This window comes from Mus caroli, chromosome 7 (assembly GCF_900094665.2).
Source record: "Mus caroli chromosome 7, CAROLI_EIJ_v1.1, whole genome shotgun sequence".
NCBI classification, from domain to species: Eukaryota; Metazoa; Chordata; class Mammalia; order Rodentia; family Muridae; genus Mus; species Mus caroli.
Genome location: NC_034576.1, coordinates 69,454,122 through 69,473,865, shown reverse-complemented (window position 1 = coordinate 69,473,865; position 19,744 = coordinate 69,454,122). Strand labels below are relative to the sequence as shown.

Sequence of the window (19,744 nt, the reverse complement as noted above, 5' to 3'; positions counted from 1 at the left end):
GTCTCTGGCTGATACGTTGACCTTTCCCTACAGGATCAAGAGCAGCCTGCTCCAGGACGCTCTCTGCCATTTGCTGTCAGGGAACAGAAGTGGCGTGGATGTGGGATGCTCCTCTTTGGGCTCTGGCTGTGGCTGCTCTCTCCCGCTCGCTCTCTCGGCTGGCCAGAAGTCCTGCTGTGCTCAGGCCTGTGCTGCCATGCCAGCTGCCCAGCTTAACTGCTTCTGCCGCATTTGCTGAGGGTTCCAGTAGACTACAAACACCACAGGAGTAGCCAGCCATCTCATACTCATTCCGTTCCGGAGGTATCGCGGGAAGACAGTTCTCTTCAATACTATTCTGGATCCTTTCCCCCCCAAGTTAAGTAAGCAGAAGACGATTACAGAATCACACTTTTCTGTCCTTTGTATATTAAAATTCATATTATCTCCTAATGAAAAATGATGTTCACATCAAACAGGAACTAATCCACATACTTCAATACATCCTATACAATGAAAGGAAACGTATTAGTAGCTAGTGTCTCTTGAAGCAGTGTTTAGGATTGAACCCAGGGACTAGTATATGCTAAGGGTGTAGTCTACCTCTGAGTGCCAGCCCCAGCACCTTCTCCTGCCTTTTGGGGCACTGCCAAGGAGTCTTCCTTGGGGACACATTGCACAATCTAGAGGGAGGGGACAAGAAGCTTGAGAGTGCGTGTTAGTTGTGACCTCTCTGGAGCTGAGGAGCCCTGTGTCAGTGTCCCTTGCTGTGCAGTGTCTTTGGGAAGATAACTTGAAGAGTCGCAGAGTGGGTGTGGGTGGGTGTGGGTGGGTGTGGGTGTGGATGTGGGTGGGTGTGGATGTGGGGAACAGACAAACAGGGGCCTCTGGAAATATCTCAGGGGAACCCCTTTCTTTGTTTCATTTCTCCCTTGTGTCACACTGCAGTGTATTTATAGTTAGTTCACTGATAGTTAGAAAGAGAGCCTCCCAAGGAATGATAGACAGAATATGGTGCATGTGGCGATACCATGGCTTAAGTGATCTTCAATTCCTTCATTTTATGAGTGGTCTTTAAAAGAGAGCGGGGCCACTAAATTGGGGTTATGTTTTCAATCTTCAGTAACAGATAGTAAGCCATGAAGTCAGGCAGAGTGTTAATTATTTTAGAGAGTGTTTTAGAGAGTAGCTATCTGACAAATGAAATGTAGGCAATGAAGCAGGATTCTGGTGGAGCAGTTTTACAGGAGCAAAAGGGAAACACGTTACAAAACTGGCCAGCTCTCATACAGAGAACAAGCCAACGGTCGGTCAAATGTCAACTTAGTCATTAATTGGGTATCTACCCAGTCCGTTTACATAGTGAAGCAGGGAATGAAATAGGCTAACCAGAGGCAAACCTAATTAAGATTCTGGAGGGCCACTCATGAACTCTGAAGAGCGGGACACAGGAAGATGGACTCTGCGATCCAGCAGGAAGAGGAGAAGACACTGTAGCAAAGGCTCTGCTCAAGAAGCGAAGGGAAGCAGCTTCCAAGAGCCCAGGGCAGGAGGAAGCCGACCGAGCACTGCTGTGCTGCAGGTGAGGCTTTAAACCCAGAAAGCCATATGCAAGGTAGAAGAGACCAATGTTTCCCTGCCAAGAAGCTCAACGGAGGCACCTTGTGCCATGGTCCCAATCTAACTGGGCATGTGTTCTGGGCTGTCACTGTTTACAAACTTTGTTTATATATAATGTTTAATCTTGTCTTCTCATACTTTTCAAATGTTAAGCTTTGTGCATAGGCAAGACTTTTTAAATCAAAAGGACAGGAGTCTCTGCACATGTATGTGAGCCTCTGTACCCTGCAGTGCACATGTGTGTGTGGCTCCTGCAAGATCTGATGAAATGAGCATTCTTACCCTGCTTCCAGCTACATTATGATTTTAAAATATTTTTACATTTATTTGTATGTACTTGTATTACAGCATGAAAACTGCTGCAACATTTGATCAGAGGGCATGTGTGTGTGTGTGTGTGTGTGTGTGTGTGTGTGTGTGTGCATGTGCACTTGCATGTTTGTACCACAGTGTATGTGCAGAAGTCAAAAGACAACTTGCACAAGTCAGCTCTCTCTCTCTTTCTACTACATAGGGTTCAGGGGTAAAATTCAGGTCCTCAAACTTGCTGGCAAGCACCTATACTCACTGGACCACCTCACCTGGGACTTCCTAAAGGACATGCTTAGACACTTACACCCCTGGATCAACATCTACACTAAAAGAATAGAAAGGCCATATTGACATCAACCAATCAGTTCTCCCATTATGACTCACACAAATCCTCAAGTGGATTACAGGATTAGGAGATCTGAATTATATCTTTCTCCACCCACTCTACCCAGTTTCCACACTTACCCTGGTCTGGTGGTAGAAGGCTCCCTAGCATTTAGCCCAAGAGGCCACTCTTGAAGGAAAAGATAAGTTACAGTCAGTGAACCCCAGGAGAGAAAGTTCCTACATACTCACCCTCCCTGGGATAGCCTTCTCTCCCTGCACACAAAGCCCATCAACTATCCTTCAGCATTTCCTCCCTAAGTTACCTGTCTCCTTCTAACTTACTCTCTTCCCAGTTTATTCATGCATTCCCCCACGGAAGCTCTAGGACGGCTGGGATTTCTGGCTGGCCTGCCCACTGCTGAAGTCCTTGGGAGTTCGTTGGATCATTGGGGTGCAATGTCAACAGAACAGTTTATTTGTCTGTATTCTTTTCATTGCACCCCATCTTCTCTACCACAATAGGTGTTTGCTCTTTCAAAGTAGCCACCACTGGACTCTTTCAAAATATGAAGAGATAATTATCTATCACAAAGATGGCCAGTTCTGCTGTGGGTTTGCTAATTCTGTTGTGTACCCTCAAAGTCTGCCATTTACTAAGGACTTGACAGAAATTATTTTTAACAACATTCTATTTGTGATATTATATGCAAGGCAGACCACATCTTCATGTATACATTCTGTTAAAACAACTATCTCTTAAAGGCCAGTACTTGGCCAGATGTTCATAGTCACGTGTGCATCTAGCCCTTGGCCATACTTGGCCACCATGACTGAAGAAGACAAGATGTGAGTTGCTTCCCCTAGACCATTGTGGCTGCTAAGGCCTACTTGGTGCTTGTAAAAATGAATCTCATTTTTATTAATTGTGTGACTAAAGGTAAGTCACATAGTCCATCAAAACTTCATGTCTATCAACTGGAAAACAGTATCAATAGTAATACACTAGTGCTATAAGCCATTAGTCACCCTATATAAAACAAGCTCCTAAATGGTACTAAGTGAATAGAAGCTATAATTATAGCTAGCATGATGACTGGTACATTTAATTGTAGGCTTTTGTCCCTATATTGTTTTGTAACAGGTTTTAGTTTATGCATCTAGACTTAGTTTGTCCAATTAAATCTTGAGTGTAACAACTGCAGAAAGTCTCCATGTTGCAACCACTTTGCAACATGCCTCTGAATGCTGTCTTCACCAGGTAATTCCCTTGGCTAATAGTTCTTAGGTTCATACTATATGCCAGACACAGTCTCTGTTTTGAAGGAGCTGCAGATCTCAAGAGTAAAAGGAAAGCGTCCACATGGATCTGTGGGGTGCGTATACTCCCATGCTCCAACACAGATGAGGAGATGGACTTTCTAACATTTACCACTTCAAATCCCACGGGAAAAGCACGGATGTATGAGCCACAGATTCTAAATAAAGAACTAAGACCATCTAACACGGAGTCAAGAAACAGGTGGAAGACGGAAGATAAAGTTTCACCTCCTCAAATAACGAATCCCATACCAGTCTCAGTTTGTAGATAGAACTGGTTAGAGTTAGCATCTTCCATCCCTCTCCCTGGCTTGAGCTGGGGCATCCTTGGGCTTTGGGTGGGTGCTTGAGAATTACGTAAGCACTAGCCAGCAGGAGAAAAAGGTGATAAGGAGGGTTGGAGCTTGAATAAATATTTTCAGATAATCAATGCCGTGTCATATGTGAACAATATGAGGAAACAAAACATCATCTTTACTGATGCGTTTCCATCCAACACAATAGACAAGCAGGTACAGAGATGGACACAATGTTCCTGAGCTTAAGGAGATATGATCTACCTCCTCCCTCTTCCTACTCTACTTCCTATCTCATGTCTTACTATGCCACCTACACAAGCACATGCACACACACACACACACACCACGCCCCTACACCACCCCCTGCCACAATCCCTCCACATACACACACACTCCACACAGGTACCACACCACAACACCCCACACACCACACATAAACACACACATCACATACCACTCCCCCACTACACAAACACACATACATACACGCCCCCCCCCCTACACAAATGCTTGAGAAACCAGAGATCCCTAAGAACAGACACCTCTGTCCAGCCCATAGATTCTCTGATGAGATTAAAAAAAATTATGAGGTCCCATTTGTAAATTCTTGATCTTACAGCACAAGCCATAGGTTCTGCTCAGGAATCTTTCCCCTGTGCCCATATCTTCGAGGCTCTTCCCCACTTTCTCCTCTATAAATTTCAGTGTCTCTGGTTTTACGTGGAGGTCCTTGATCCACTTGGACTTGAGCTTTGTACAAGGAGATAAGAATGGATCGATTTGCATTCTTCTGCATGCTAACCACCAGTTGAGTCAGCACCATTTGTTGATAATGCTGTCTTTTTTTTCCCACTGGATGGTTTTAGCTCCTTTGTGAAAGATCAAGTGAACATAGGTGTATGGGTTCATTTCTGGGTCTTCAATTCTATTCCATTGATCCACCTGCCTGTCACTGTACCATGAGCTCCCAGGGACTAAATCACTAACCAAAGAGTACACATGGTGGGACTCATAGCTCCAGCTGCATATGTAGCAGAGGATGGCCTAGTCAGTCATCAATGGGAGGAGAGGTCCTTGATCCTGTGAAGGCTCTATGCCCCAGTATAGGGGAGTGCCAGAGCCAGGGAGCAGGAGTGGGTGGGTTGGTGAGCAGGGAGAGAAGGGAGGGGATAGGGGATTTTTGGGAGGGAAACTAGGAAAGGGGATAACATTTGAAATACAAATAAAGAAAATATCTAATAAAAATGAAAGAAAAAAAAAGAGAGCCCTACAAAGCCCACAAATTAGATCAAGTGTCATGGTATGAGTCATCCAGGACCTGTGCCCAAGAACATGGTACCCATGTCTCTTTACTTCTTACTGACAAAAGTTGAGGTTACGCCACAGGCGGAGAGAACTTGAGGACTATAGCCGTTAGTGAGATCTGTCACTCGTTGATAATCTCCAGACTCTCAGGGACAGATCTAATTCAAACTTTTGCCCTCATCAGATGCATTGGCGCTTTTAAAGAATTCATGGTGACCCGACATCCCAAGTGAATGGAAATGGTGTTGAGATGGATTCAAACTCACAAAGACTTTTCCCTTACAAAGCTGCCCACTTTCAAAAGCAAAAACCAAGCAAAAAGCAGCTCCTAGTCAATTGCTTCCTTGCTGTAGAAGTTGAACATCTATCCATCTATCTATCTATCTATCTATCTATCTATCTATCTATCTATCTATCTATCCATCCATCCATCCATCCATCCATCCATCCATCCATCCATCCATCTATGTATCTAGTGTTTGTGCTAGAACTCAAGTGCCTATTTTGGCAAATGCTCTATCAACTAAATTATATCCCAGCCCCAATCTTACTGACTCTCCTTGCCAGTTGCATTACCTCTAAACTTTTGTGGTTGCTTACTTCTTGCCCCTTGGTGTGATTCTCACCTTATTCCCTATGAGATACCATTGCGAAGCTCCCCTGTAGTGGATTCAGGGCGAGCACTCCCTCTGACCTGGAATCATTCTCTGGTAGATGACTCCTTCTCCAAGCCCCTACCACTTCTTCTAAGACATTCTCTCTTGTGTCACCTTTCTCTTCCTTGTCTATGTGTCACCAGTAGCCACATTTTTGGATGTGACATCATTCTTGAGTACTACAGCATGAACTACTGCTGTAACATAACTTGATCAGAGGGCAAGTGTATGTGTGTAACATACATACATACATATGTATATATGCATAAATACATATGTATGTAAGCATGTGCCCTGTCTCTGCTATGTTGCTGTCAATACTGAGCTCAGATCTCGCCCAAGAAATATTACAGGATTTATCAGACACACTCAGGATTCATCAAGAGTACAAAACCAAACTTTTACCTATGACAACGTCATCTGTTATTTTACCTCATGGTAACCCATACTTTCCTCCTTTTCTTCCCTATTTCCAGTATGTTTTCATGCTTTTGAGATCGTTTTATTGAATGTCTCCAATGTGTACAAAAGTAGGTAAATCCCAGGGCACAACCAGAGAAAGGTCTTGCTTTCTGCCCACTTTGAGCTGCAGCTTTGGCTCTGCCTGTTGAGTTGCTTGAAGGGAACTACCTCAGTAACAGAGCTGTATCACAGCTTTGGGAGTTGCCAGCCAGCACAGTGACTCACACATTCAAGCACCTCTGCCATTCCTTACATGTCAGAAATGCTCCCTTCTGATGGCAATGGGTCAGATAACCAAACGTATGCATGCTGACGCTGCAATGAGCCAGTGGAAAGCAGGGGGTTAGCTGAGACAGACCACTTCACTATACCTCAGTACCAATCATGTCAACAACGTGGATTCTTACTACTGTAAAGGCATCTTCTGCACATGTAATATATTTATCCTAGTCTAAACAAATGGTAATTCTAGATACCTTAATTAAAAAAATGGTATAAACATATTAGGCTGATTTTCTTACCCATTGTGGATGAGAGGTGATTACAGCAGCTTAAATTACCATTTCTACAATTCTATAAGCCACCTAAACTTTTCCACAATGATCCCAGATGAGTTGAAAACATTTTGCTTCTTTTGCACTTTGGGGAGCAAAGGGATTGAGGCCTCAGGGATTGTATGGGGCAAACCACTGTGCCATTCTTCCCATCCTCAAGCCATTTTCTGATGAGACAGAAGGATGCGTTGGGTAAGCAGCAAGTATCAGAATGATTTCGGTTTCTGCACTGGGACTACAGCCAGCGTGTGGGTGTCTCAAGTACCTTAAAGGTCCCAGCACCTAGAACTGTGATATGTCCCTGGAACATACTAGGTCTTGATACATTGTAAATGAAAGGGGCATCTGGGGTGTGTGTGTGCAGTTGTGGCACAGAGGGATATGAACTGAGGAAACCAGGATTCCCTAGAAGCACAAAGACATTGACCGTATGTAAAGGCAAGCCTACATCTACTCCACTACCAGTCAGTCACCAAGGCTTCCTGCTAAAATCTCGTAGGACTCAGAAGAAGTACAACTCCACAATACTTCACGTCACGAAAGTCAAGGCAGGTGCAGGCGAAGATGCAACCCCCTAGACACTGGAGCCCGAGATGTCTCTAATGGACTCTTGCTAGGCTGAGTGTGCGGTGGCTACAGAGAGGGGAGGCTAGCCTCTCCCTGCTCTTACTGGAGGCCTGGGACTGGACCCCAGTTCCACCCACGCAGCTGCAAGGACTTTTAGTCGGGGGGTGGGGGGTGTTGCAGGGTGCGATTGAGCTTGCGAGGGGTCAAGGTATAGCTATTACCTGAGTGGGGAACACGGGCCTTTCCGGGCTAGCATGGACACAGGACCTAGACTTGTAGGAAATAGAACCCTTTGTGGGGTGTGTGAACCGAATCCCTGGGCCTTTAAGGAATAAGGACACAATTTTGGCCTAGGCGGGGTCAGGAATCTACAAAGCCATCATGGGCTCGAGGTTAAGTGGGCCTTTAAGAGACAGGAACCCCATCTTGGCCTATGCAGGGCCAGAAACCTGCACGGTCAGTATGGGCCCCAGGGTTTATGAGATTCTAGGGAACGAGGACCCAGCCTTGGCTTGCCCAGGGATGGGACCTGGGAAGTACTGGTCCTGTGTGGATCTGAGCTGCACACAAATGAATGTGAAGACCCGTGGGTGGCTCCTGCCGGGACACCTTACCTGCGCATATCCGTTTGCTCTTCTCACCTCTCCCAGTGTCTTGAGAAGAAGCGGCTTCAAATCTGCGTGCGAGGCAGGCTGTGCAGCGATGCATTCTGGGAAGGCCCACGAACCCCCAGCCTGGAAGGGGAGTGTTTGCGCCGAGCTTAAAGGTAACAGCTTGGAGTGTGGGTGTTCTCAGATGTCCGTTACTTCCCTTGAACTGTGCTCATCCCAACGGGCACCTGAAAGGGTGACAGCGGCAATACCTGCTCAAACTACCTACCCAGAAGGGGCTGGGGCTGGGTTTAACCCAATGCCAAGAAGTAATTTCTTTTTCAGAGGACAAATATCGTAACTGGTCTATAGACTTCCGACAAGTTGGTGAAGAGAGGAAGGAAAAGCATTCAAGAATAATCCCATGAGCATCCATGTGCTCTCTTACCTGACAAATCCGGTAATCTCTGATTCTAGGGTTGCAGTAACAGAGATGGAATGGGGATAGACAAAAACTGGATTAAACGGAGCCGTTGATAAACATCTGTATTGGAGAGAGTGTGCTAGTTCTCTGGATATTTGGTTAAAATAAAAATCTCAAGCTATTTTTGCAAGAGACGGAAAGTGTAAAGGGAAATGGGGGCTTAGAACATCTAAGTTCTGATTCTTCGTGAACTAACTTTGGAATTTGTCGACCTCCAGCTTTTTCACGTCTGTTTGAAATGTCAACTTCCTCAGTAAACTAAGAGCAACTACTCCTCATACGTTTGAAGAGTTCAATGAGATAATGCTATAAAGCCTTGCGAATAATATCTGGGAAACTCTAGCACTCAGAAGATCGCTAGTTTTGATATTAGGAGAACACACAAAAAAATCTGCTGTTATTGTTAATAAGCAGTCAAATTATGAACTTTTACTAAATCTCATCTTTAGTTCTCTATGAAATAAAAACAGGGCATTAAAGGGAGTGTAGGGGAGACATGAACCTTTGTAACAGGACAGACAGGATTAGAAAAATTGTAGGTTTAAAACAAGCTGAGCTGGGGATGTAGCAGTTGGTAGAATGCTTGTCTTGTGGGCATAACAGTCCTGGGTTCCATCTTCAACTCTAAATCAAATGGGATGAGCCAGTGCATGCCTGGAACCCCAGTGTTTGGTTGGTGGAAGTCTGAGGATCAGAAAGTTCAAAGTCCTCATTAAATACATAGCAAGTTTAAGGTCAACCTGGGCTACATGAAACTCTGTCTCCAAAATGTTAGATTAGTGCGTTGGAAAGGACAACAGGTAGACATGGGAAATGACCAAATAACCGCGGGTTGACACTGAAGAGCAAACTAGGAATGAGGAACTGGAATTCAGATAGTCTCCAAAGCCTACGGGAGAAAGATCAAAGAGGAGAATTATTTTAAAAGATGGGAGTTAGGGGTAGGGAGATAATCCTGGGAATTAAAAAGCTCAGTCTACAAGTAATAATTTGATTCTATCTCACTCCAGCCAGAAGGCATCAAAGCAACGAGATTTTAAAACAAACAAACACACCGAGAGGGTAAAAGAATGGACAAGCAAGCTCTGGTGTGAGTCACAAAACAACAACAACCCCAGCAAATACCGCAATGTTTCTCAACCTGTGGGTCGCAACCCCGGGTTCAACACTGTTTCACAACAGTAGAAAAAGTATAAGAATTAAGTAGTAACAAAACAATTGTATGGTTGGGAGGTCATAACATCAGGAATGTTGAGGCACACTGATCACTGATTTGAAGGCAAAGCTCCTCAAAAGAGAATCCAGTTTAGACATGACTTCGGAACAATTTGAATTTTAAGGACAAGGAATTAGGAAGCTGACCGGCACCGTGTAGTTAAAATAGCCCAGAAGAGGCTTCTCTAAAGAGAAGGGGAGGACAGGGGAGTTCAGAAACAACACAGGAAAATGGTAGCTGCCAGAGAAGAACGGACGAAAACGGACTCTAGGGCTGGGAGTCCTGCAAGGTTGTGTCACCGAATGAGGGACTAGTGAGAATTCTGACCTGAACAAAAGTTTCTGACTGAGTAGTGACCAGAAGCTACTTCAAAAGAAATAATCCAAGATGTTGCTGGCAATGCGTGCCTGTGTTGCATTGTGAGACCTCACTGCAGCCTCGCTCTGATCACACCGTGAATGCGCGCGCACTCACCTCACAGCAGTAACGATTGCTACTGGAAACACTCTTGGCTCAGATTTAAAATTCCGAGTGGTATAAACTACAGAGAACACGTGCTTTTAAATAACTTCCTATAATCATTTCTTTTGTTGTTGTTATTGCTTTGTTGGTTGGTTGGTTCGTGAGTTTTGTTTTCCGGTTTTTATTTTTTTCCATACAAGATTTTTCTGTATAACGGCCCTAGTTCTGGAACTGCAACCCACCGCAGAGAGAGTCCAGCTGCCTCAAGTAACAATGTATACAAAATGGTTAAATATATTTTTCCAAGTAACTGTCCCAGGCCGGCTTCCGTAGCTCTAGTGTAAAGGCAGTAGGAATAAGTGGCGGGAAGAGCAGAAGGCTCACCCTCAGCACATTTCAGGTAACAGATTAACCTTGGATTTAGAGTCACTCAATGTATCCTGTACCAGCATATATTTGCAAAACGCCTCACTTCACTGGTTTCCCTCTTCATGCAGCAAGTATGGAATTTATGACAAGAAAAAAAAAGCAGTCTAAATATATGTCGATAGATAATAATTCAGTGAAATATTTTCTGATTGTGATTATAATATAAAATTGGTTTATTATATAAAATGGGCTTATCATCTGCTTCTCCTTAACTGATCAGAACAAAGAAAAACATGTCAAGACATTTAAACTGAACGTGGAATTCTAGGGATGTCGCTCAGGGGCAGCATGCACAGCATGCTTGCCTAGTGTGCATAGGGCTGGAAGTTCAATTTACAGTGCTACAAATTTGTTAAATAGATGACTGTGATACAATATATTGCAGAATTAAAACCTCAAAGTTGTACCCTGGATTATCTCAAGACCTTCTCTAGATATCATGGTGTTCCTCACCACCACCACCACCACCATCACCACCACCACCACCACCACCACCACCACCACCACCACCACCACCAAACCACAAAGATGATTCACAATCCAAATGGCATGGCCTGTATCCATCTATTATATCAGGCTGGGTTTCCAGCACCACCTACCTTGCATGCCACTATTCCAAATGGCATGCTGGTGTGCTCACGAAGCCAGCCGCCCACAGCAGGTGTGTCATCTCACACATCTGGAACATCTGTCATGACCCATTGTCTTTGGAGATGGCCCCTGGCCCCCATAGCAGACTATTAAAGAGGGAAACCAGAAAATTATATATATTTGCTTTGGACAGGGAATCCTGGCAACCCGTCTAGGAACTCAGTACTCCTTTCAGATCTGTCTCCTAACCTAAAGCCAAAGGTAGTCTCTTCGGCTCACACAGACTCTTCCACAGACTTGGGCTATTTGTGACCACTTCCATACACCCCCTGACTTAATTACTAATCTGTAAGAAAAGTCACTGATGAGGGGAAAAAGCTGTACGGACTAGCTTACTGCTCATTTCCTCTTAGTATACACAGTACATCATCCACAACACACATAAAAGTGAGACACAGGAGGAAGCACTTGTTTGAAAGATACAAATCCTGGGGCTCAATACCTAGTATGTCCATCCCAAGAAAAAGTAAGACATGTCACATCCAAGCAAAGGCCACTGCTGGACAGCGCAAGGGAGTCAACCGCCAACAGTCTACCAAGAAAACTAGCTTTATTATGTACAAAAACAGCAAAATGAATAAGATGAAAAAGAATTTTTATACAAGCATTTATACTAATTATATAAGCAATCAATCAGACAACAAAAATATCCAAAGATCCAGATAGAGAAACCTGCCCTTTCTTGTAATTTATTGGATTTTTTTCTTTTGAAGATTTAAACATTTGAACACACAGCTACTCCAACATTACAGATAGATAGATAGATAGATAGGTAAGTAGGTAGGTAGATAGATAGATAGATAGATAGATAGATAGATACTACATACATGCATACATGCATACATACATACATACATGCATATGACAAATCTTTGTTGGGCTTGGTGATACGTGTGTGTAATCCCAGCCCACAGGAGTGACCGACGGGAAGACAATGAGCTTGAGGCCATCCTAGCAAACCAGTGAGGCAAGATTCTGTTTCAAAAAAATAAAACTAAATCAACCAAAAAAAAAAAAAATGAAGACACAGGCGAGCCTATAGGCATTCTTACCTAACGTCTTTCAGGTAACTCATGCCTAGAACCCTACCTTCAGCCAGTAGGGAGGTCTTAGCTTAAACGCTGAGCTTAGGAATGACTCAGGGACAAAGCACACATACTGCTCTCACAGAAGACCTGAGTTCAGTTGTCGGTAGCCATGCTGGGCAGCTCAGAATCTTTGGTGGCTCACAAGATCCAGTAACTCCAGCTCCAAGGGATCTGATGCCCTCTTCTGGCCTCTGAGGCCCATCACTTACATGATATTCTCACACAGACACACACACACTCCAATAAAAATAAATCTTAAAAGAGAAACTACCACCTGAGCTCTTCCTGATGGGAAGCAAGCCAAGGACAGAGCACACCTGCTATTTTTAATGCTTCTGTTTAAATACCAGAGACCCAAGGTTTGAAAGTAAAGTTAAATTCCTGCAAAGAAGAAATGTGTGTAATCCAGGGTCTTCATAAACATCCATTTCACCCCATATGGAAATTGGGCAACAGTTAAGTCCAATGACTTTGTAAAGCTCCACACCAACTGTAAATTTTAATAGGGGTCCCGATTGGCTTTTATTGTAGTTAGCCAATATATTCAGCCCTGGAGGATACATGGCTTTAACCATAAAGGGCTTCACCTGAGTTCACCTCCATCAGCCTAAGAATCATCAGAACATTAAAAAATAGTTTGCTATTGACCTATGACCATAGAGTTTTTAAAAGGCTTTTTATGCACATGGCTATTTCAGCACAGCAAAGTAGCGCTGCATGTTGTGAATAATGAGTCCAGTTGTAGCTCAATATGTAGGTCCCATTTCCAAATACCCATGCCTCTCAAGTCTGCCAATTGGAGTCCTACTAGGTCATGTCACACAGTGTGGATATCGACCCTGTATGCCACAGGAAGAGGAGGAAACATGGGTGGCAGGTAAAGACGTCAGGGTGATGTCAATGGACTGGAATGCCCTTTTCAACGATGGAGTTCAACTGTTTCTAACTGGATGGCATGCTCTGAGCCTGTTATGTCAAGGGTGCCACTCAAAACTCCAGTATTCAGATGGCACAGGAAACTCAAGAAGATTGGAAACCATTGCCCTCGTGTAGTCTGTGCTCTCCCTTTCCCTGTATACTTGGGTCTGACTAAATGAGCTTCTCCAAATGCACTCAGAACTTTAAATAATAGTCTTGTTTTCCCAGCTCTACTCCTCCCCCCTTCCATTTAGTCCTGCTTCTACTCCTGTGCCTTCTTTCACATATGTGTGTATGTATGTGACCAAGGAATTTAATTAGGTTTACTTAGGAGCATAGGCAATCTATCAATGGCTACATCACTGGAAAAAATATCTTCTCCTCTCCCAGAAACCCATAACCAACTATAGAGCCTTAGGGAGGGGATCTCATGAACCCCTCCTCCTAGTAAACATTAAACATTATACCAAGAACTTCCATGTATTGTGTGCATATGTGTACTTGAGCTCATGTGTGCTTGGGTGTGTACAAGTGTGTTCATGTGAATGTAGAGGACAGAGGTCAGCCTTAGACATCATTCTTGTCAGCGGGGCCCACCACCTTTTTTGAGACTAGGTCTCTCACTGGGTCAGGAGCTCACCAATTCAGCTAGACTGGCTGGACAGTAGGCCTAGGGATCATCCTGCCTGTCTCCCAAGCTCTGGGTTTTAGGCTTGAACCATTGTGCCTGCTTTTTCTGAGAGTGCTGGGAACTGGGCTCAGGTTCTCATGCTTACGTGGCAAGCAGTGTACTAAGCCATAACTCCAGTATCCCGATAGTGTCTTAGTGGCCCAAGTCTCTAGCAGCTAGCCTCTTCTCAGACAGTTCATCCCACCCCCTGCCGTCCATGTACAGTGTCCTTCTGGAAGCCCTGCCCTAGCTTGTCCTTACCTTGCATTTCTTTCTGTTTCTTTTTCACGTTCAGTCTACTCAGAGCCTCAGCGCCCTTTTCCCTCTTGTCTCAGCACATCTTCAGCAAATGTCACATCTGCATGTAAACAGCTCCTCTCCCTTGTTCAAATGATGCCCTTCGGACAGCAGAGGTTTTCTGTTTGCTGGCCACAGTCTTGTGCTGACCTAGTGCTAAAAGACACTAGGTGAAAATGTAACTCACTATTTTCCTCATGGGACTTGTTCTTCATTTAAGTCCTTTTCATCCTTACCCTCACCCTCACCCTCACCATTATCTCCATCATCATCACCAGCAGCAGCCCTGTGTGTGAATAGAAGACTCCTTGTTGCAGGGGATCCTCCTTTCAATTACACTTCCCATTGTTTAAGACTCCAAGTCAGTCCTAACACTTCCCTGGATTCTTTAGCACTTCCCTGCTCCATCCCCAATTCTTTCTATCCCCTTTCTTCTATGCCCAGAGGTCTCATTTAGTGTTTTTTGTTTGTTTGTTTTTTGCTGGCACAGGATCACTGTATATTGCCCCGGATCTCACGAGAGCGCTTTGTACACCTATACAATGCACACATCCACCCAGTCCCCTTTATTCCTGCATTCAACTACAGAACCCTGTGAACAGGTCTTCAGATGTGATTGTGTCTCTGACCTGTTTTCCTATCTCTTTGCCCCTCTGCTAAGCTTTGTAGATTTAAAAATAAGATCTTATACATTTCTCCTGAAATCTATTCGGTTTCAATCATCGTTTTAAAGGATTTGCTTCCAGCTTACTCCCCTTTTGATGTGGTATTATTTACAGTCTCATCTCTGATGTTACCGCATCAGCTCTTCCCTCCTCTTAGGATGCTGGGTTTGGTTTGGCTTCAGTTTTCCCTGGTACTCTTCCCAAGGGCCTGACAATTTGGCCAACCATGCCTTAGTGGCGCGCGTGTGTGTGTGTGTGTGTGTGTGTGTGTGTGTGTGTGTGTGTGTGTGTGTAGTTGCTCAAATATGCTTAGCCCATAGGGAGTGGCACTATTAGGAGGTGTGATCTTGTTGGAGGAAGTGTGTCACTGAAAGGGTGGTCTCCTCCTATGCTTATGTCCTCCCAGGGTGGAAGAATCAGTCTCCTTCTGACTGCCTTTGGATCAAAACATAGAACTCTCTGCTCCTTCTCCAGTACCATGTCTGCCCAGACACTGCCATACTTCCCACCATGATGATAATGGTCTGAACTTCTGAACCTGTAAGCCAGCTCCAATTAAATGTTGTCACTTATAAGAGTTGCTTTGGTGATGGTGTCTCTCACAACAATGAAGCCCTAACTAAGACAGTATGCTTTCATGCCCACTAGAATCTGCATACGGGAAGGTGTGCTACTGTGGGCTCCACTTGGCATGGACTTGGTTGAGGCATTTCTTTTGGCAAGCCCTCAGTGTCCCTCTCTTCAGATGTTCCTCCTGCCTTAGAGTCCTCCAGAAAAGTCTCTTCCAGTTTCCTACTTAAGAGTTATAGGTGTCCTGGAGCTGGTGTGGATACAAAGCTGCAGAGGGGTGGTTCTCAGCACTCACGCATTCAGTGCAAGTGCTGCTCTGACCTTTGGCCACACCTGGTGTCCCATCCCTTCCAAAACACAACCCCCACTCTGCTAGCACTGGGCAGAACAGTGTCTGAGATTCATGGAATGACTGTTTCAGAATTCACTTGCTTGAGTCAAAAGCCTTGTCAGATCTCCATTGCTTATAAAGAAATCACTCAAATCCCTCCGCCTAGCATCCTGAGTCACCTGACCTGAATACACCTTTCTAGACCTCAAGATATCACCACCACCCATGCCCACAGCTGCAACTATTTTCATCTCCACCCACATCCATGCTCCTGTGTCCCCATGGTAGGAAATGATTACCAGGAGGCCTATGAGAGGATGTGGAGACCAGACTACCCAGAAGCCTCTACTTTGCTCGGCCAACCACTTTTCCAGCTGGTGATCTTGCAAGTGACTTCATCTTGTAAGGCCTTGTCACGGCACCCACCATTAACCATCACCTGTGGGAGCTGGAGAGCAGCTGGGGCAGGAGATGCTCCGAGCTCTAACTGTCCACACAGCTGTCTTCCCCAGGAGATTCTCCAGCTCCTGGGGAGGGATCTCCTCTCCTTTGTGGTGTCTGTGAAGTGATAGTGCTATACACTGGGGTCAATGTAAAAAGAACTTGACAAATGGAAAGGCTGTGGATTCCAGTACACTGACAGATGCTACACTAGGGGATGGGTCAAGCGCAGAGAACACAGGGCTACTCAGAATTAATGATCCAGAACCAATTAGAACAGCTTCCCAGACCAGAAATCTGAGAGGCCCTTGTCTGAAAAACATGTTAAGGGCAAGCATCTGAGTGTGTAACAGTGGTTGAAAGAGACTGTAATGAGGCTGCACCCTTTGTATAAGGCCCTGAGTAACCTGTTTGGACTCCTTGCTTTGTTGTGTGACCAGTATTTATCAAGCTAATCAATCTAGCATGCTAGGTGTTCTAGATAATTATGAGGCACCAACACAACTGTTACTAAAAATAGCTGAAGTGTGGCTACTTGGTATTTTAAAAACAAATAAGAATAGACCTCCAGTATTTAACATGCCTATTAGTTCTGCATGGTCCAGGGAATAATTTGTAATAGCTTATGGTTTTGAATGAGTTTGTTAAGTGTAGACCAAGCAAAAGAATAAATAGTGATTCACAGACAGAGAGATGCAACAAATAGCAAAACATTAATCAGGCACCCAAAACATCCAGCCAAAACCACTGAATTGCCCAATGGAGAGCAAACAAATGGTAATGCCATCAAATCAGGGCCCATTAACATCCAGGAGAAATTGCCCCGGGAAGCTGAGCATGAGTTGGAGTCCCTGATCGAGAGTCCAGGCAGAATGAGAGTCCAGGCAGAACGTCTCCTTCAGTGAAGCTCCCAAGTGAAAAAGCAAATAACATCAGCACAGATACCATCAGCAACTCTGGGACTTGAAAGCTCCATGAGAGGCTGGAGCAGCTGGGGCCGTGAGCAGGAGCTCCCCAGTGGGCATTCACTCCAATGTCCTAACGTTGGGCTTCTCTTTCCCACTGTAAGCACTTTTATACCATGGAAGACACAATAGCAACCTCTGTTGGAAATGGTTCACCTTCTGGCTGATTTCATTCCTGGGCTCTTTTGCCTTCTCTGTCAGAGAATTAGGGTGACCCGCCCATCTTCAGATTAAAAAAAAATTTGAGATAAAGGCTCTTTCTTCCATTTGGGATGGATAAGGCAGCCTTCTCAGAGAATTCATATACTTGCCTGATAAGAAATAACTTTACCCACTGAGCCGCCATCTAGCCCCATGTATATTATAAAAATTAAACATGGGCCGGCACTTCTCTGCCCATCTTCATCAGACCTGCTGATCAGGAAGCATACAGCTTAGGTTCCTTCCCTCTACCCATTACCCTGCCAGCCGAGTTCTCTAGGGCACCCCCAGCTGCACTGAGCAGTGTGCTGTTCCTCTCTCCACAGTCCTGCCACATCTATGCCTGCCTTCCCCCCACAATCCACTACCCAAAGTGTCCCCAGGGTGACACCCAACTGCTGGGAAATTTGCATTGACCCCTGAGTTCCAGTGTCCAGCTCAAGGATACCCACCAGAGGCCTGTTGTACAAGGAACATCAAGGTTAGGTCCCCCTCCCATACTTGTTACATCAGGAACATTCAGGGGCAACTGGATGGCCAAAGGCAAGCATAAAAACACAATCAACAAAAGTCAGGGCAATATGATATCTTCAGAGCAAACAGCAAGCCCTAGATATCCTAACACAACCAAAGGGCAAGAAATTGATCTTAAATCCAATCTTACAAAGATGATAGATGCCTGTAAAGAGGAAATGAATAAATTTCTTGAAGAAATACAGGAAAAGACAATCAAACAGGTAGAGGTCTTTAAAGAGGAAACATATCCCTTAAACAAACCCAGGAAAACACAGTTAAATAGGTGAAGGAAATAAATAAAACTGTGCAAGACCTGAAAATAGAAATAGAAACAATAAAGAAATCATAAACTGAGGAACTCCTGGAGACAGAAAACCTAGGGAAGACAACAGGAACAACAGACACAAGCATCAGCAACAGAACACAAGAGATGGAAGAGAGAATCTCAGGCATAGAAGATACCATAGAAAACATTGACCCAATAGTCAGAGATAAAGTGAAATCTAAAAAAACTCCTAACACAAATCATCCAGGAAATCTGGGATACTATGAGAAGACCTAACCTAAGAATAATAGGAATACTAGAAGGTGAAGAGTTCCAAGAACCAGAAAATATTTTCAACAAATTCATAGAAGAAAACTTTCCCAACCTAAAGAAAAAGATAAGAAGCTTACAGAACACCAATGAGATTGGACCAGAAAAGAAAATCCTCCTGCTACATAATAAACAAAACACTATATCTACAGAACAACAACAATAACAACAAGAGAGTATTAAAAGCTGCAAGGGAAAAGGGCCAAGTAATATACAAAGAACTATCAGAATTACACGCAACTTCTCAACAGAGACTCTAAAAGCCTGGATAGATGCCTTGCAGCCTCAGAAAAACCACAGATGCCAACCTGACTACTATATCCAGCAAAACTCTCAATCACCACACATGGAGAAAACAAGATATTCCAAGACAAATCCAAATGTAAACAATGTCTATCCACAAATCCAGCCCTACAGAAAATACCAGAAGAAAAGCTCCAACCTGAGGAGGCTAACTATAGAGAAGAAAACACAGGAAGTAATTCCATACCAGCACAAACAAAACAAGGGAAGCATACACACACACACACACACACGTACCATCAACATCAAAGTAACAGAATTAACAATCATTGGTCATTAATATCTCTCAACATCAATAAACTCAGTTCTCCAATAAAAAGAGACAGGCTAACAGAATGGATGAAAAAAACAGGATTCATCATTCTGCTACACACAAGAAACACACCTCAGCAATAAAGAGAGTAAAAGGCTGAAGAAAAGCTTTCCAAGCAAACAGACCCAAGAAGCAAGCTGGGGTAGTCATTCTAATACATAATAAAATAGACTTTCAACCAAAATTAATTAAAAGAGATGGGGAGGACACTTCATACTATTAAAGAAAATTAATCACCAAGATGACATGTCAGTTCTGAACATCTATGCCCATAACACAAGGACACCCACATTTGTAAGAGAAATGCTGAGTCTGGTATGGTCATAGAGCAGACAGCATGATGTGACATGGTACCTGCCCCTGGAACAGAGCCAGCAAGGTGTGGACCTCCAGAATGTTGATGGTTGCTGGATATGAGGCAGTCCTCAGCAAAATGGTAAACACTGTGACCTTCAGGACAGCCCTTAAGGCTGTGGGAAAGACTGAAATCATGAGTTCCACAATACATAAATCAGTGTAAGAGCTGTCCTGTATAGTATTTCTCAACTATGGAAAATACACAGAAGCAATATGAGTTGTATGAGGGGCTTCATGGACCCAAAAGAACAGAGGCAGCTGAACTAATGAGCCAGGTTGTCAGA

At 44.1% G+C, this 19,744-nt stretch overlaps 1 protein-coding gene across 1 annotated transcript in view; it reads right to left on the bottom strand.

The window, feature by feature from the left end:
* The window catches only part of Cers3 (ceramide synthase 3), a 94,167-nt gene extending 85,614 nt beyond the window's left edge, over positions 1 to 8,553 (bottom strand). The window contains exons 1-2 of the mRNA XM_021169033.2: positions 8,437 to 8,553; positions 8,013 to 8,236 (exon numbers count right to left, since the gene is read on the bottom strand). Coding sequence (XP_021024692.1) covers positions 8,013 to 8,020 — 8 coding nt within the window. The 5' untranslated portion in view covers positions 8,021 to 8,236; positions 8,437 to 8,553. The remainder of the gene's footprint in view (positions 1 to 8,012; positions 8,237 to 8,436) is intronic.
* Between the last annotated feature and the right edge of the window lie 11,191 nt (positions 8,554 to 19,744).